Source organism: Chinchilla lanigera, unplaced genomic scaffold (genome assembly GCF_000276665.1).
Source record: "Chinchilla lanigera isolate Chin_1 unplaced genomic scaffold, ChiLan1.0 scaffold00103, whole genome shotgun sequence".
Taxonomy (NCBI): Eukaryota; Metazoa; Chordata; class Mammalia; order Rodentia; family Chinchillidae; genus Chinchilla; species Chinchilla lanigera.
In genome coordinates, this window is record NW_004955504.1 from 5089695 (window position 1) to 5107509 (window position 17815).

The 17815-nt window shown below is 43.7% G+C and overlaps 1 protein-coding gene across 1 annotated transcript in view; it reads left to right on the forward strand.

Annotated features, from left to right (window-relative positions):
- The window catches only part of Adcy2 (adenylate cyclase 2 (brain)), a gene marked incomplete at its 5' end in the record, with an annotated part of 386357 nt that overhangs the window by 99061 nt on the left and 269481 nt on the right, over positions 1 to 17815 (forward strand). The window contains one exon of the mRNA XM_005407072.2: positions 11588 to 11749. Within this exon, the coding sequence (XP_005407129.2) occupies positions 11588 to 11749 (162 nt within the window). The remainder of the gene's footprint in view (positions 1 to 11587; positions 11750 to 17815) is intronic.

Below are 17815 nucleotides of genomic sequence, written 5' to 3' on the forward strand. Positions count from 1 at the left end.
GAGGCTCACAGTTGGAGATACTCACACTGAGGACCTGCCTGTCCTCAGGCAGCGCCAGAGGCTTCCCTGCCCAGGACTTTGCTGTCTGCTGACACCTGTGTGGTTTTTCCTCCCTCCTTTCTCTCAGCCAAGCTTCCTTGCTGTATTTTAGGTGTTAGTTTCTATTCTCAGGTGCAGGATCCATCCACACAGTGTCTTTATCTCCAGGAACCTACCTATGTATGAGGGAAAGCAAAACATTAAAATTTTAAACAATGTATAAGAACGAACAAAGGATGGAGGTGATAGTTCAGAGAGTGAGGCTGGTAGGATTGTCCCTGGGGAGTGGGCATTTGAGTTTTGAGGCCTGAGTGACAAGCAGCCAGCCAAGGGTGGACTCCAGGAAGACCATGTGGGGTGGAGAAGCACAAGTGCAGGGGTCCTGAGGCTTCAGCAGGTGGCGGGGAGGGCTCTGAATGTGCAGCGCCAGGCGCTGGTGGGATATGGGATTGGCGATGTCGGCCAGCACCGGACTCCATGGACATCGAACGGTATGGTGAAGATGGGGTGATGTTTTCTAAGTGGCATAGACAGCCACTGGAGGGACATAGAGAAATAGTGATGTGATAGATTGTGCTTTCACAGCTGCCACTTTGATTTGTCTGGAGATTTTGTTTCAGGGGACATCGGTGTAAGCAGAGACCATTTGGATGCAGTGCAGGAACTTGTGGCTGGTCCTGAAATCTTGCTTATGTTGCAGCCACAGGCAGGAGGGAACAGATGGACTGAGGTGCCTTTTAGGGACGGAGAGAATGAGGAAGGACAATCCGTATGGGCTTGGAGACTGGAAGTTTCCTAAATGAATGGAAAAGAGTGAAAAGAGGACACAGGTTTGTTTGAGGTCGAATATTCTGAAAGTCATATCCACATTCCCCAGGCCCATTCCCACAACCTAGTTTCTGTTTAATGCATTCCAATAAAAATATTAACAAAACATGGGCTAGAGATCTGTCTGATATATATGGCAGACGCCATGGATTTAGGACTTGGGTCTTGGAATGGAGGCAGTGGGCATCAGCTTGCAGCCTCAGGAAGTCTCAGGAGGCCCGGAGAAGCTGAAGTGACTGATAAGCAATGGACACCCGGGAATCCCGACCTGGACTCTTGCAGCGTTCTACTTAGGCCTTGGGGCCCTCTGGATGGCCTCTGTGGAAAAGCCATCAAGTGGGAGAAAACAGCATACCCTTTCCCTGAGAGTTGTTCTGGGAGGTCGGCATTCCTGGGGACTTCCAGGTTCTCAGCGAACCCCAGAGCTGCAGGGTTGGTGACACTTCTGTCTGGCAAGAGACGTGGGTCCACCAGTCCCTGTACAAACACTCGTAGGATCCTGTGCTACACATGTACTCCTGCCCTCTCCAAGAGGAGCAGGGAAGAAAGGGGAGAGAGGGGAGGACACTGCTGGAGGAGCAGGATAATCACAGATCCTAAGAAAGCCCTAATGTGGCGATGGTTGTTGCTAAGCATTGAAAGGGCTGAAATTCTCCCAATTTAAACAAAGGAGACTCTTTACATGCTTGATATTTGTATAGAAAATGTAATAGTGATCCAAAGTAATCCTTGTTCCAGTATGATCAAAGAGCAAGACAGGACAGCACTAATCTGGGTGGAAAGGTAAATAGTATTTTGCAGAATTTTCTTCTCGGTGCTGGGGATCAGCCCCAGGATTTTGAGTATGCTAGGCAAGCCTCCCACTGCTGCTACCTTCATGGCTCAGCTTTGCTTTGTAAAAAAATTAAAGTGTGGTTCTAGCTATATAAATCTCTAGTTATGTCTTCAGGAGTTTTAAAAATGGTCTTAATTTAACATGTATATTCTTAAAAGCATCAATCCCTTAAAGTGAAGATAATGTTCTGAGGAGATCGGGCATGTTCAGGGTGGTATGGCTGTAGAAGGATATTCAATGAAAAGTTTTATTGTCAGTGTGGAGCTTACCATCTTCAGTGCCCAACTAGATTAATATATTAAAGAATTCTATTTTTCATTTTAATTTTTAGATTTTAACTAAGTGTTATGATTTCTGAAGACAGTGATACAATGTGGCATGCTAATTACGCTAATCGACCTATCCATCAACTCAAACGCTTAGTCTTTTTGTGGTGAGAATATTTAAAATTTACTTCTTTGTAATTTTGTGACATACACTATGTAGTTGTTTATTATGTTAAGTAGGCTGTGGTCTCAAGTTAGAAACAAAATCTGATTCTCCTTTCTAAGTGAGGTTTGCAGCCCTTGGTCATCGTGCCCCCACCTGGACCTCTGGTCACCACCATCTTCTCTCTGCTTCTTTGAGTTCGATTGTTTTAGATTCCACACATAAGGAAGAACATATAGGATTTGTCTTCATGTCTGGCCTATTTCACTTAGCATAACTTTCTCCAGTTCTATCCATGTTGTTGGGAGTGACTGCCTTTTTTTTACAGGCTGATAGTATTCCACCACAATGTGCACCACGTGTTCTTCGCTCACTCATCCCCTGAAAGAGAAAGATGTTTAGGTTAAGTCCAAGTGTTTGCTGTTGTGAATGAGGGAGGGCTGATGTGTCTTCAGCACTGAGTTCAAGTCTACATACCCGGATGTGGGATCGCAGGATAATTATTTGGTAACGCTGTTTGAAAGTAATCGTTCTACAACTTTTCATGATGGCTGTACTGTTCTACATTCCCACTAATGGTGTGCAGGCAGGGATTCCTTTATGCCCACATCCTGGCCAACATTTTCCATCCTTTGTCTTTTGATAATAGCCATACTGACAGTGTTGAGGGGATATTTCATCATGGTTTTAATTTGCATTTCCCTAATCATTAGTGATATTGAACATGTTTTCTGTAAGTTTGTTTACTATTTCTGTATCTTCTTTAGAGAAGTATCTAAAGAACTCTACCTTTTTGTGCAAGTTGTAGTAATTATTTTTTTGCTTTTCTACTTATATTCTCCAATGATAAAATACAATGATATAAAAACCATATCCTAATACTATAATAAGGATAGTATAATTGTTAGGTTTAGCACCAGATAGAGCAAGAGACAGAGGTAGATAAAACAAGCCTTTATTGCCCATGTAGGAGGGTTGCAAGAGGTTGTAAGGACCCTCGGAGGAGGGAGCTGGGGAACGGGTTTTATTAGACTGGACTAGAGGTGGAGTTAACATGAGCAGGCATTGTGTCGTATCTCGTATCTCGAGGGGATTGGGCATTACTTGGTGCGTGTGCAAAAGGGAGTAGGAAGTTTATCGCTGGGTCTGAAGAAAAATAAAGAAGTGTGTGTCCTGGCCAGCACCATTTTTGAGGCTTTTCTGGATGTCTGTCAATAATGACTATGATTTTTAGGAAAATCCATGTCTTTAAAACTTCAAATACTATTAAAGTATAGTATTACGGCATTCCAGATATCTGAGTTCTGTTGGAAAGAGAAATGATTTGGGGAGCTCTGCTTTTGGTTATAAAATACTTACATTATGTACACTGAGATGTTATTTCCCTTAACGTTATTAACATAACAAAAATAGAAAATCTCTGTCTGATGGTGCATTTCTCCACAGAACCACTGATTTACATAGCGGATCCTGATTATCTTGCTGATTATACATATTTATATATTCTAGAGGAGAATGAGATGAACAGAAAAGCTTCATTAGCATATTAGATCTGAGGGACTCTTTGGAAGAAAAAGCCAAAAGCTTCATCTTTTAGGCTATTCTGGGCGTGTTCTGGAACTTTTTTCTTGTCACTGAATTCTGACATATATTGAACTCTGAAAGTCCACAGGCTTCGACCAGAGGCCTGAGACCTGGGAGTGGGCAGGACAGTGAGGCCTCTGACCTGTGTAGTCAACTCAGCACCATGTCTGTGTCTACACTACTTTGCTTAAGCTGTTCCTTAGTTCTTGTCCATGTCCGTGGTAACTATCTGTCAAAGTAAAACGATAATCAAAATCTACCATGTTATCTTGGATATCTGAGAGGCAAATAATCTTGATATTGTGGACATTTATTTTAATCTCTGATGTGGAATTGGGTCACATTATGTAAAGTGAACAGAGAATACTTGAGATCTAAATTCTGCTGTGGTCTACAGCTTACACATGATGTTATGGCTTGACTTGTGTCCTCCAAATATCCTAATCCTCAGTACCCCTGAACTTGACCTTATTGAAAAGTACGTTTATTCCACATGTAATAAAGTTAAAAAAGGATAGTTATAGTGGATGTAGAGTGACCAGATCCAGTGGCTGATGTCCTTACAAAACGGGAATTTGGATGGAGACACATGAAGAAGAGGGTACCACGTGAAGGAACACATCTGCCCAGGGACAAGGCTTCTTAAGGATTCTGGAAGAGACTGGAGGGACGCCTCTGCCCTCCAGTGGAGGCCCAGCACCACAGGAAGCTCCCAGAGAGTGCTAGGAGAGCAGCAGGCAAGAGCTCCCTGACAGCAATCTCAGGATACTTTGATTTTGAATAGTGACAGAGTAACTTTTGTGATTGGTCTTTTAAGTCACTCAGCGTGTGGTACTTTGTTATGATGGATACAGGAAACTGATACACTTGGCATTTGCTCCTGAAAAAGCCACAAAATCACTGAAGCTTGTAGTCCTACAAACCTAGGTACCCCCAGCCCCTGAAGAGTGCATCCAGTGGACCCTTCTGTCCATTAATTTGATAGCACAGTTCTGATCTTGCATTTATAAATCTGTAGCTCACCGTGTCATGAGGGCCATGAGACTTTCCATCATGGACAGATACCCTTGCTGGATGTGAACACAAGAGCACCACCCACCTTCCAAAAAAAAAAAAAAAAGAAAAAAAAAGAGAAAAGAAAAAAGAGGAGCTCTTCTCTGCAAAAGAGGCTTCTTTATGAGAAAATAGGGACAACGTTCCCTTTCCTTCATGACTGTTGAGTTTTCATTATCTCCACCTCTTCCAAAGTGGCCTCCCTGGAAGGGCTTGTGTTGCTGGGAAAAAAGGCACAGGACAGAGTAAGTCTGTTCCTTTCCAGCTGCTGTGCTGGGTGGGCAGAGTGGGTTGGGATGTGCAGAGGGAAGCTCTTCTGTGTTGAGCTCCAGCACTTTCATGGCACAGCAGCAGCCTGGGGAGTCTCAGTGGTGTCTTCCCTTCCTTCTGCAGACTAAGACCGCTCTCATGCCTTCAGCCCTGGAAGAGACTTTTCCTCTAGCTCTCAGAGCTGCTAGACATGGAGTGAGGAGGAAGTGCTGTGCGGCATGGTCCATGTTTCCTGCAGAAGAGAAACTGTTCCCTCTTCTTCTGCCCAGGATTTGCTGCTGCTGGCCACAGGCATCTGACCATGTCTCTCCAGTTTAGTTTTCAATGTAATTGGCCCATTAAGCAGAGAAGTGCTAACTCAAAAATCAACATGCTTACAGCAAGTGGTGAGGCCAGTAGGATTAATTGAGATGGGAGAATGTTCCTAGAGATGCATTTAGTGAGTAGATACTAATATTGTGGATGTGCCTCAGGTTATGTCAGGATGTAGAATAGACTTTTACATGCAGGCAGCAAATATGCATGGAGTGTCTGCTATGTGCCAGGTCCTGTCCTAGGAGTTGAGGTCTTGGTTTTGAGAAAATATAGCCCTTGCTCTTAAAGCATCTTTAACCAGTGTTGTGAAGAGTATTAATATTAAAAATGGGAAATATAAACACAATGAATAAGTAAGGCCAGAAAAGAGATCTAGGAGGTCTGGAAGGAATGGATTTTTTTTTTCATTTCATGGAGTGTTCTCTGGTTTAACCAGAATAGATTGTCACCCAAGGAAAAGAGTATAGGACCTGTACGTTCAGAAATAGGAATCTGGTAGTAGTATGTTGGGTGCATTAGAGAAAGGAGAATGTTGGCATGAGGGAGGTGAGAGAGAGAGTAGTAGCAGTCAGCAAACAGGCACCTGTCCTGCCAAGAGCCGTCAGCATGAAGGAAATGCTGACTATCAGTTATAGTGCACCCTTCACTATGGAATACTTTACTACCTGGGAAAAGTAGGGCATTCATGTCTATAGACTTGGAAAGATTGCCGCAATGTGTACTTAAGTGATCAAACAAACATATATATATATATATGGAGAGAGAGACAGACAGACAGACAGAGACAGGGACACTATGAATGGAGGAGACCTAGGTATCAGTCAGGACTAGAACCACATGAGGTACGTTTAGGGACTCGGGATGAACACTGTAAGAGCTCATTGGTCACTAATGTGAATGAGGTATTCTGCTCCTCACTGGAGACCCATCCTGGAGAAGCTCCAATACCACGATCCAGTGATCGCCAGGGAAGAACGAGGACGTGCAAAATATGCAGTAGTTTTTGGTTTGTACTTGGAAAGGACAGACCATTCCTGCTCATCGTACTGCACTTGTCAGAGCGTACCGTGGATCTCAGTGCACTGAAAGGAACATGCTGAAGGAAACCTGTATCCTGTGGCCAGAAGAATCCTGATAATTACTTAGGACATGGAGAAAGGAGTGGAGTGGACACAAACAGAGAAAATTACACTCTGCTTTCCTCCAGTTGAGGGACAGAAAGAAGAGGCAGACAGATCATAGAACATATTTCTTCTGAAATGCAAAGACAGAGAACCAGTTTGTGGGAGAAAGTGTGGACAGGAACAAAGTATGCTCAAGTTCAAAGTCAGAAGACAGTTTCTGAGCACAGATGTGAAGGAGAGCCCTACCAAGGTGAATTTTCAATGGTTTGCATCCAGGTGGTTGCAAGATGGGCCATCATGGATAGAAATGCATTATCCTGCAAGATGAACAAATATAGAAGCACAAAAGAAAGTCTTGGTTAGGAGTTTGTGGAACTGGAGGTTCTGTAGGAGATCAGAGGGAAGATGTACGTGTCTTTCCAAAGCAGACACGGGACTGGAACCAGGTGACACGCTGGAGGCTGCTTTGCTGGAACAAATACTGTCGCTTCTAATGTTACATTATCCTGGAGAACCTAGGCAGCATCTAGCGGTCTGATCAGTGACTCCTCCTCTCAAGCTTTGGATGGAGAAGTCCAGATGAGGGGAATCCATGTCTCCATGGTGACATGGAAAACCTAGAAATTGCATTAGGTTTGGTGGAACCTTTTGCCTACACATTCCTCAGATGTGTCACATCCATTTTAGTTTCACATATGGCCCTATTTGAAGTTGTGTTGGAGAGCAGGCTTAAAATTAGGTCTTTCTGAGATTACTAAATTGTGAAGGACATTTGCCCCATGGGACTTGAGATGAAGTTGATTTTCCTCATCTAAGTCCTGACTGCAGATACTGCTCAGGTACCAATAGCTCAATTTCTGAAATGCTGCCACTGAAACTCTGAACTTGATGTAATGCAATTTGCTTAATTAACCTTTAGAAAATTCATTTTTCTGTCTACAAGTGATTACTTCTGAAGAACTATTGAATTCAGGAAACTGCAGGTCTACTGTCCATCTGAGTATTGTGGATAAGGCTGCCATGTGCTTCCATTTCAAAGCACTAAACATTTGCAAAAATTTATATTAACGGAAAGGATGTTAGAATTTTAGAATCTTGAAGCTGCCCGAGACTAGGCTGTTTGAAAGTTATGATAACTTCAAAAAATGCTAAAAATGTTTGCATTATAAGAAAAATGTGCAATTGTGAAAGAGAGGTATTTTTTGGTGATAGGGTGTCAATGCTGGTACTGGAAAATGCCCATTTACTGTATGTGTTAGTTACTTTTCTCATCACTGGAGCAAAATACTTGACACCCACAAGTTAAAGGAAGAAAGCTTTATTTTGGCTCACAGTTTGTAGAGGTTTTAGTCCACATCAGCTGGCTTCAAGGCAGGGTGTCATGGCAGAGGGGAGCTGCTCATGGCATGGAAATAGAAAGCAGAGAGAGATCAAGGAAGGAGGAGGGAGATAGATCCCAGCCATAACCCCAGTGGCCATCTCCTCTGACCATGCTCCACCTCCCAAGATCACATTTAGCTATACACTCATCAGTAGACTTATCCAATGTCACACACCCATGATCCAGTCACCTCCCTAAGTCCCACCTATGAGCGCATGAGGCTTTGTGGGGACATCTACGTAGAAACCATAACACTATGGATATGATTTTGAGACAAATGTTGTGTATAAACATATATTAATTAAGAATATTTCCCTTAATTTTAGAGGATACTGGAGATTCCAAAGTAAATTTATTTTTCTCAGTAGACTATGGCTATGCAACAATTTTTCTCATTCCTAAAAGAAACCTGTCCTGTAGCTCAGCAGTTCTCACCAGGGTGACCATGCTCCTGACAGGATTTTGATAATGTCTGCAGACGCTTTCAGTTGTCACACCTTTGGGGGCTGCTGCTCACATCTCAAGAATGGAAGCCAGGGCTGCAGCTCAATGCCCTGTAATTCACAGGACAAAGAGTTATCCCACCTCAACTGTCACCAATGCAAACGTGAAGCCACCCTATGTAATTCAATCTGTGCTGATAGTCAACATTTAAAATACAAAGTTTCTGCTTCCACTCTTAGTTTTTATTTCTTAGTAAGTGCTTCCTCTAACTCATGATTTTGATAAGTGTTTGCTACAGATTATTATCTATTCTGGTAAACACACTCTAGAAGTTATATGTGTAGGAATGAAAGAAGGAGAATGTGCCTTTGGAATATTAGCAATGTTTAAATGACTAATAAAGAATGAAATGACCTTGCATAGACATAATTCAGCACCTCAGGCCACAATGCTGGGTGCTGGACATGGTTATTTTAGCAAGAGAGAAAAGTGCCTGTTGTCCCTCTCAGAAATGATTAGTGTGCACTCATGCCTTATTATACTTTCGTTTTAAAGTGTTGGTTGTTTTCTGAGTGAATCAGATTTGTGTCTACAAGAGGAGGGAAAAACTGCGAGCGTTTTACCAAGAAGAGCTAGAAGACTTAGATCCCAGAGCTCACTGTAGGCTCTGACACTGGCCATAAGTTGTTGGTCAAGTTTCCCATGCATCTGGGCCAGTGAAGTCATCTGCAAAATGGGCTGAGCTTGCAGCCCATTATAGTGCTACTATCAAGACCAAATCCTCTTGTAGCACGTAGCTCTTCCCATCTATGCCATGGGTAGAAACAACAGTATCTTAATTGGAAGTATTTCCTCTAATGTGATGCACAGTATTCTAAAGTAAATTTAATTTTCTGGGTAAGCTGAGGATACGCAGCCGTTGTTTTGTTCCCTCCTAATGAATCCTTTCCTACATCTCAGCAGTTCTTCCAGGGCTATGTGACAAGCTGGGAAGGGCCCAAGCAAGAAGCACTCAGGGAATTCCCTCCCTGCTTATTAGTGGTTTAGAAATATGATTATTGGTTCCAAGAAGTCTTTCTGCGCATTCTTGCCTGGGAAGACGTGTGAGGGCGGTGCTCCCTCCTGCCTGTGGGGATCACCGCCCACCGCATGAAAACCCCTCAAAGGCAGAGCTGGGCTCTTCCATCTCCACTCTGCGTCTTGATATAGAAACCATCTAAGATTTTTTTTTGTGGGAGAGGGAGAGACCTTGGATTCACATTTCATACGCAGAAGGGAACAAGTCGAATACACACATGACAATGCTTTATGCCCAAACATCGTCATAGTCTTTTATTTTGAAGAGGTGAAAGGAAAATATTTGCCAGAAAAAAATATTGCTATGGTAATGAGTTCACCCACAGTTCTTGGCTGGAGAGCCCTCGTAAATATAGATCGAAGGGGAGGAGATGGGGTCTGGAGACAGATGGTCCACACGAACCCCAGCTTGCTGTGGAGGATTTCTGGTCGCTCCGCCCATGCGCAGTACCTTTCTTCTTGGCCCCCATTCTGAAGTGGTGGAAGTTGCCCCAAAGAGAGAAGATGGTGTGGAGGCACCTCCTGGTCTCCTCAGATGCGGCTGTGGGAGGGCTGGCCTTCTCTTGGCATAGGGAAACTGTAAGGTGACAGCAGCGGGCACGCATGGCCTTGTCCACTGGCTTATGAAGTCCCTGAGAAGCAGGATCCTGTCATCCAGACTCCACAGCCAGAACCTGCTGCCTCCGCAGGAGCTCATACATGTTTGTGCGTGTTGTAGCATCCAAGTTTACTTTGGGGCTGTGACTGCTCCATCTCCCTTGTGCTTGTTGGTGACAGTTATACAAGTACTTATGAGTTTATAGGACACTACCCTGGAGTTGTGACATGGCAACGGACCATTGCTTTGTGGTGATAGATGTATCCTCTGAGCATGGGCACAGGGGACGAACGCTGGTGTCCTCTGGTGGCGCTCTTTATAAATCTGTCTGGAGCTCCGCCTGGCGCCAAGCCATGCTCAGGAACTCACACCTCCACTTGTGCCAGGACTGCGTCCTGCCAGCTACTCTGGGCTTCAGGGTCCCCTCTGAGCAGCACGGGGCTGTGACAGTGGGGAGTCACCTTCCTTCCTTTCGCTTCTGCCCTGGAGTGAAGAGCTGCGTGACAAAGCTTGCCCGGTGCCACTTCCCCTCTTACCTCAGTCCCGTGCCTGCTGGGCAGATCTCCTTTTGATTCCTTTTGATGTGCTCCCGTCTCTGCTGCTTTGGTAATGAAAATACCCATTTTGTTAATACTGAACATTTACTTTTCCACTCCAAACGTTTCTCTAAGTAGTTCCATGCCAGTTGTTTTTACTGAGATAAAATTCATGTGGTATAATTAGCCATTTTAAAGTGAAGAATTCAGTGGCATCTGATATTGTGCAGCCAGATCCCCTCTCTGGCTCAAACCTTTCTCATCACCCGCAAATAAACTGTACTAATTAATCGAGTACTCTCTATTCCTTGCTCACCCAAGCAACCCCAGACCCTGGCAGCAGCCAGCCTGTTGTCTGTCTCTCTGAATTTACTTATTGGGTGTATTTCATATGAATGGGATCCTATAAGCACAGGTCTTCTGCCCAACCTTCAATTACTCAGTATAATGTTTTTGAGGTTCATTCACACTGTAGCATGGATCAGTAGCATATTCCGTTGTGTGCCTGAAGAGTATTCCATTGAATGAATATGCCAGATACCGTTTATCCATTCATCCCCCTGTGAACATTTGTATATCTACCTGTTTGCTCTGCTGCAGGGTTGTACGAACATGTATGTACAAGAGTTTATTTGAGTACCTGTTTCAGGTGGGATACATGCACAGGAGTGGAATTACTGGATTGTGTAGTTACTCTATATTCAGCCTCATCTGTGATAAGTACCACACTCTTTCCAGCTCTTCTCTTTTTGAAGCATCTACATTCATGCTCTGGGCACCTGCCTTACTAACTCTAAAGCACAGAAACCAAACACTGATGGTTTAAGACCAGCTGTGCATCTACATCCCTCACGGCTCAGTTTTCCGTATAATGTTTGCAATGGTTTGGAAAGCGAAACTAAACGTCCTGCACTTTTCCACAGCACTGTTTTTCTCCATCACAAAAGCGATCGGTTCTCTGTTATAACCAACTGGGTGTGTCTCAGCATGCTGTCCTGTTGTGTCTCGTTATTTCCTCCGTGAGCATGCGCCCCTGATGACTCTGTGACTCTAATGCTCTTCTTCCCACTGCAGGTGTCATTCTTCCTCTTCATCATCTTCGTGGTGTACACCATGCTGCCCTTCAACATGCGAGACGCCATCATCGCCAGCATCCTCACCTCCTCATCCCACACCATAGTGCTGAGCGTCTGCCTGTCTGCGACCCCGGGGGCCAAGGAACACCTGGTCTGGCAGGTGGGTGTCCCTCTGCATCAAGGGCAGATGACCTTTCACATTCTTTGGGGGTAGGTGAAGAAGAGCAAGCTGCCCTTTCAGGATGTGGACCTGGCAGCTGCTGTCTCCTCCTTATCATTGTCCTTGAGTATCACTAAGAGACACCCAGCCCCACCCAGCCTCCACAGCTGGGATCAACAGTCACTTTGCCACTACCAGCAGGGAAAGGAACACTGCCAGGCAAACTGGATGTAGCAAGTCCATTTTGCTGATTGCTAAATGGTGATGGGATCTTGATAGTTTAAGGCATTGTTACCATATGTTATAATTTTGCACTCTTATTTGTATACTGATAATTTATACAATTAAATATGTAATTCTCTCCCACCTGCCCCCTTACAGTGGAAAACAAATTCTCTACTTGTCATCTTCTGGCAGATCTGTGGGCATTGAAAAATGCAGTTTTTTAAACTGCTACAACAGCAACTCTTGCTGTAATAATAAATGGCATTTCAGAGAAGCCTTTCTATTTAATTAGTTAAAAGCATTTTAAAAGCTATTTGATTTCCTTTTATGAAAATTAATAAACATGACTGTCAGTGATTTGGAGTTGTTCCTAACAGTCTCTTTTTTAACCTATAAAATGTCTGTTTTCTTTTGCTTTATGGGATCAGTCGTAACAGCTGTGGCCATGATATATAATGTAACAAGGTCGAGATTTATAGCTATGAACAGCACTGTGCCATTAGAAAACGGATTTTATGTTCATTTTTATGCTTTGTCTCCTGGGGATGGAACCCGCGTCCTTATTCACAAGAGGTAAATGCCCTAGCGTTGGCTATGCTCCAGGACCCAGAAAGGGGACATCAGACCCGAGTCCTCTGTGTCCTGCAGCACGTGAGAAACCAGTTTTTCTGTACTCAATTGGATGTTTCGTTTGGAAACCTGAGATGGAACTGGAGGTTTCCTCTTGAGCTTGTCATAAGCTCTTGGGGTTTGAAAGCTTTCTAGGGCTCCCCTTTCTCAATATGCATCTCTTAAGATCACGTTCAATCAGAGCAGCTGGAGAGAGCTGTGTGCACAAGTGTGCTTTGTCTGTGTGGCATGTAAGGCGACCTCTAATTTTATACCATGCATAGGGTTTCACAACAGCTTCTTGAGGAATTACTAGGAAGCATCCATTTCTGGGAGACAGAGAAACAGAGGAAACATATTACTGCTCTGTGTCTTCCCTTTGATAAATCCCAATATCCTGTGACACAGAGGGAGGATGACCAGAAACTAAGCAAACAAATAAAAGAATGCAGACTGTTTTTCTTTACTTTAAAGTATTTAACTTATTCATAAAGATTGTATATATTTAAGCTAAACAATTTGATAAAATGGGGTAATGATTATATGATCAAGTAAGTTAGCACACCCACCACCACCCATCTTGTACTTTAAGGTCCTAGGAACTTGTCCATCTTATAATTGCACTTCTTACCCTCTGGCCAATATCTCCTGGTTTCTCCAGACTCCTAGCCTCTGGCAAGCACTGTTCTACCAAAAAGAACATCTGGCTGTGCCTGGGATGCTCCTTTGCACATGATGTCTGCTGGAGATTTTGCTTCCTTCTCTTGCCTTTCACCCTAATGTATATTTATGGACGATCTCTCCTTCTTTCATCAACTTCATCCTGCCCTTCACGTGAGCCAGCAAGCTCAGCTGTAGGTGATCACTCATCCAGGTCAGGGTGGTGCGTATGGTTTTTTGGTAGCAACAAGTACATAATCTTCTCAGCTGGAAATAACTGGGATTTCCACATTACTCAGAGACAGGAGCTTCAAACATTTCACGGCTCATTGCACTTGGACAGTTCAGGGGATCCCATGGAACACATCCTTGAACATTTTGGACATATCTCTTCACCTCCTTCCTGAATCAATGAAATGTCTGCAGGTGCAGATGTGATAGAAAACATTCTTGGATGAGAAGGTTTTAATATTCATCCACAAAATCAAATGGGGTTAAAAATAAGAGGAAAAAGTAAGTGCTTTGAAAAGAACTTGATGTATTCTAGCTTATTACATACCATATTCAGGTGGGGTTTTCTAAGTCCATTTTTACTTGCTTATATTAATAAAAAATGAACAAAAATGTAATCCTGAACTTTTATTTACTCTTTTCCCAAAACCTACAAACAAAAGTACTTTATATCTATAGACCCCAGGGGTGAGATAATTTTAGACTAGCTAAAAAGATAAAAATGCTTCACTCCATAGCATTTCATTTAAGAATAACACTGAAAAGAAAAGAACATGTTCTGTATCTCCTATGCCTTTTGAAATAATTTCATAACCATTGCAATAGCTGGGAAACATGACTATGTCAGCTACTTTAAAATAGAAGGTTTATAGGTAAATATTAAAGTATAAAAAGAGCTTTCACTGCTTTTGGCCATTTCTTAAAATATAATTGAAAATTACCACTGGCTTGAAGTGGGTAAAAAATACTTCATTGAACTATTTTTATGCATTATGTGAATAAAAATAATAATATAGAATGTCATATAATAAAAATAATAAATTAATTGGCATGACTGTGGCGATTGTACTGTAGTGGTACCATCTTTTTACACCCATGCTGTATAAAATGGAGGATACAGCCTAGTCTAAAGAGAGGGGTCGTCTGTTCATGATGCTTAGCATCACCTTGCCTTCTAAATCACCACAAAATGGATGCCTTTTATTTAGAACAAGTGCATATTTGCCCTTTTGTCTCATCTTGTGTTTTTGCACATTTTCAGTCCACGGAGAGCATGTGGTTCTTACCCGTTAACTTGGATGCTGACTTAGGGAGCAGCCTTGTCCCTTTTCCGGGATGCATGACTGAGTGCATTGTTCTCAGAACAGTTACTTTGCCAGCTCTTGCTTTAACATGCAATGCCTTCTCAGGCTATGATAGTTCTCTTTATTGAGGGGATTTAGTTAACTTAGTATTTATAGTAGACTGACAACTGGTGGTCAACTTATAACACCCAGCTGAACTGAGTAAGTGTGGTGCTGGGTGTGGGAGGCCCCCCTGAGGATCGCTGCCAGCAACATAAGAGGCAGACCTGAAGAAGAAGGGTAGGCTGTTGGGAGCTGGTAGAAGCTGTTGGGAGCCTGTTGGAAGCTGTTGAGAAGCTGTAAGGAGCTGTTGGTTTTCCTGGAGGAGCTCATCATGCTAGCTCTCCTGATGAACTCGGCAGTTCCTATTGTCCGAGGAGCTCGGGACCTTGTTGTTGCTGAGAATGGCTTTGGTTCATTTTGGGGGAGCTCTGGTCCTCATTCTGATCATTGCTTCCTGGCTCTGGAGGGGAAGATGGTGCACAGCTCAGTCTCCTGGCGAAGCCTGTTGAATTGGCTTTCCTGATGGGAACTCGGCTATCCTGATCATCAGAGGAGCTCAGGACTCACTGTGGCTGAGGATGGCTCTGGTACTTTTGAGGGGAGCTTTGGTTCTTATTTTGAGCATCGCTTCCTGGCTCCAGTGTAGATCCCTTAGCCTGCTAGCACAGATCATTCATCTCGCTGGCACAGACTTTCTAGATTCCACCACTGACCTTTGGGCCTTCCCAGTGCAGATCTGTGAGGCAGACCTGCATGAGACATTGTTACGGGATCTAGGCCTCCAATTGGACTCCTGGGAGGCATTGTCATGAGCTCTAGGTCTTCAGCTGAACTCGTTCAAGACATTATCATGGGCTTCAGGCCCTCAACTGGATTCTTTGGGCTTTAGTGTGTGGACAGACTTCCCACACTCTTGTATATGATTCATTGGGTGACTATTATAAATAATCTTATCAAATATGTGTCCTGTATTATATTATTTCTCCTTGCAACAAACCCCAAACCATGACAGTATTTCCTAATGCATTTTAAATTTAAAGTATAATCTCTAAGGTATTTTGTAACTTTTATTTTAAAACAATCACAGACATCAATAAATGGCAATGACAGTACATAGAATTATTTTTCCATGAAATCACTTAAAGCTAAGTCATCGATTTGTTGTCCTATCACCCCAAGTGCTTCACTATGAATTTTCTACAGTGTGTTCCTTTTGCTGATAGAATCATACAGCAGCTGTCAGAGCTGGGAAGTTCACCTTGCTCTATTGCTGCTATCTGGTTCTCAGAACCCACGCAGGTTCCTGCAGTGGAACCTGTCAAGTGTTTCATAGGGCAAAGGCCAGCTCACAGTCCTGCCCGGCAGTGTGTTCCCAAGTCCCTCTGTGCGTCAGTCTGGAATTGACCCCTTAGTCTTTCTTCGGTGCTCATGACCCTCAGCCTTTTGAAAACTGAAGGTCTTTTCTGGTGTGAATTGTCTTCCCACTTGAGTTTGCCTGCTACTGCTGGTAAACAGATGCAGGTTCAGCATTGGAGTCTCACTCTGCTGCGGTGGCTGTATCTTCATGGAGTTCTGTCCAAGGACACATAATTACACTCTGCCTTGTTAGCTATGATGTTCGTGTGTCACAGCACTGTCCACCAGCTTTCTACATTGCTATTAATGCACATTTTATGGGAAGGCACTTGAAAACTAGGCACATGTTCCTATTTTTATCAGACCTTCAATTATTCATTTATTTATATGTATAAAGACTCTATTTTCTACCTTACCTGTTGGGTCGTTATCTGTGACTATCACTGCTCCTTTAGAAGCCCATGGTACCTCAGACTTGCCTAGGGTGCAGCCATCAGTGGTGGCTTCTGTCCCTTTGGACACGTCCCTGTCATCTTCTTAGCACTCCCTGGCTTTCCAGCTTTGTACAGTGCTTCAGACTCGCTTGTTCCTTCCTGCCCCAGCCCTGCAATCAGCTGTGTCTTAGCAGCCCTGGTTCTCTTTGTGGAGAACATCACTTAGAAGCAAGATCTGGGCAGTAGGTGCTCTTTGCCATTGGATGTCATTTGACAAAGTCGAGGCCTGTATACACTTACAGATAGAGAGATAGATAGATGGATTGATAGACAGACAGACAGACAGACTACACACTGTAACTCCCTTTGACCAACAGTGAAAAACACTGGCTCCCATGATTCCCGACCTGTCTACTTACTCAGTCACTCCTTGAGTGTAGCTGTCTCCAGCCCCCAGATCTCACTTCAGCATGCTCTGAATGCCACACCCACCTTTTCCCCTGCAAACACATCCTCAGCCCCAAGTCAGGCTGTGTCCTTCCATCTGTGTGAGGCCACCCCTCAAGTGGTATCCCTCTCCTTCTAGTCTCTGTCCCTGCTGTTTGGCTGTCCCCACCCTGGACTCTCCTTGGTCATGGCTTCATTGCTTTTGGACAGTTTCCACTTACCCTCTTTCCGGGTGGTGCGGAAGCTGCAGTGTTGGGCCTCATTGAATGGCCCAAGGACTGAGCCATTCTGGCAGGAAAGAGAAGGACAAGGAGGGAAGGGAAGCAGTGAGACACTGAGGAAAAAGAGATGAGCACACTGGAACGCAGCGTTGATCTGTGGAGAGGAGGAGATGATTCCCCGTTCATCTCTGTGATCTGCTTTGTGCTGGTCTCCACAAACTTTCTTATAATCCTTTTCTCTTGTATTATCCTAACTGCGTTTCAAAGAAATGTTTTACCTGGACTCTGAGAATATGAGAAGACTGTATAATCCCTTAATAATGAAAGGAAGAAAAATGTAATATCAGGAAATTTAAAGAGCAGCAGTAATTGTATATTGCCCATGTAAGAAGAACATTGCACTTCTGCACAATAAACTTAGGCTAAACACCAACATCTCTTAGTAGTTCATTAACTAGGAAGTAAGAGTTTTATCTGTTTTAGTGAGATGACATGCGTCTGATGGGAATTTCCATTCGTGCAGCATTGAGCCTGCTCTTATCAATCTACCACGGCAAAGGGAAACTGAGGCTAGGAAGACCAGAGGCATCCTCCATCCTCACGCTGGGGTGGCTGCCTCCTGGTGGGCCCTGGGGAAGTGCCAGCTATGTAGTCCCTGGAGAAGGGTAGGAGGCTGGGATCTCTTCCAGCCTGGGACAGAGCATCCATGGGACAATAGCCATGGTCTGAAGCTTGGTCTGAGGGATGCTTATGTCC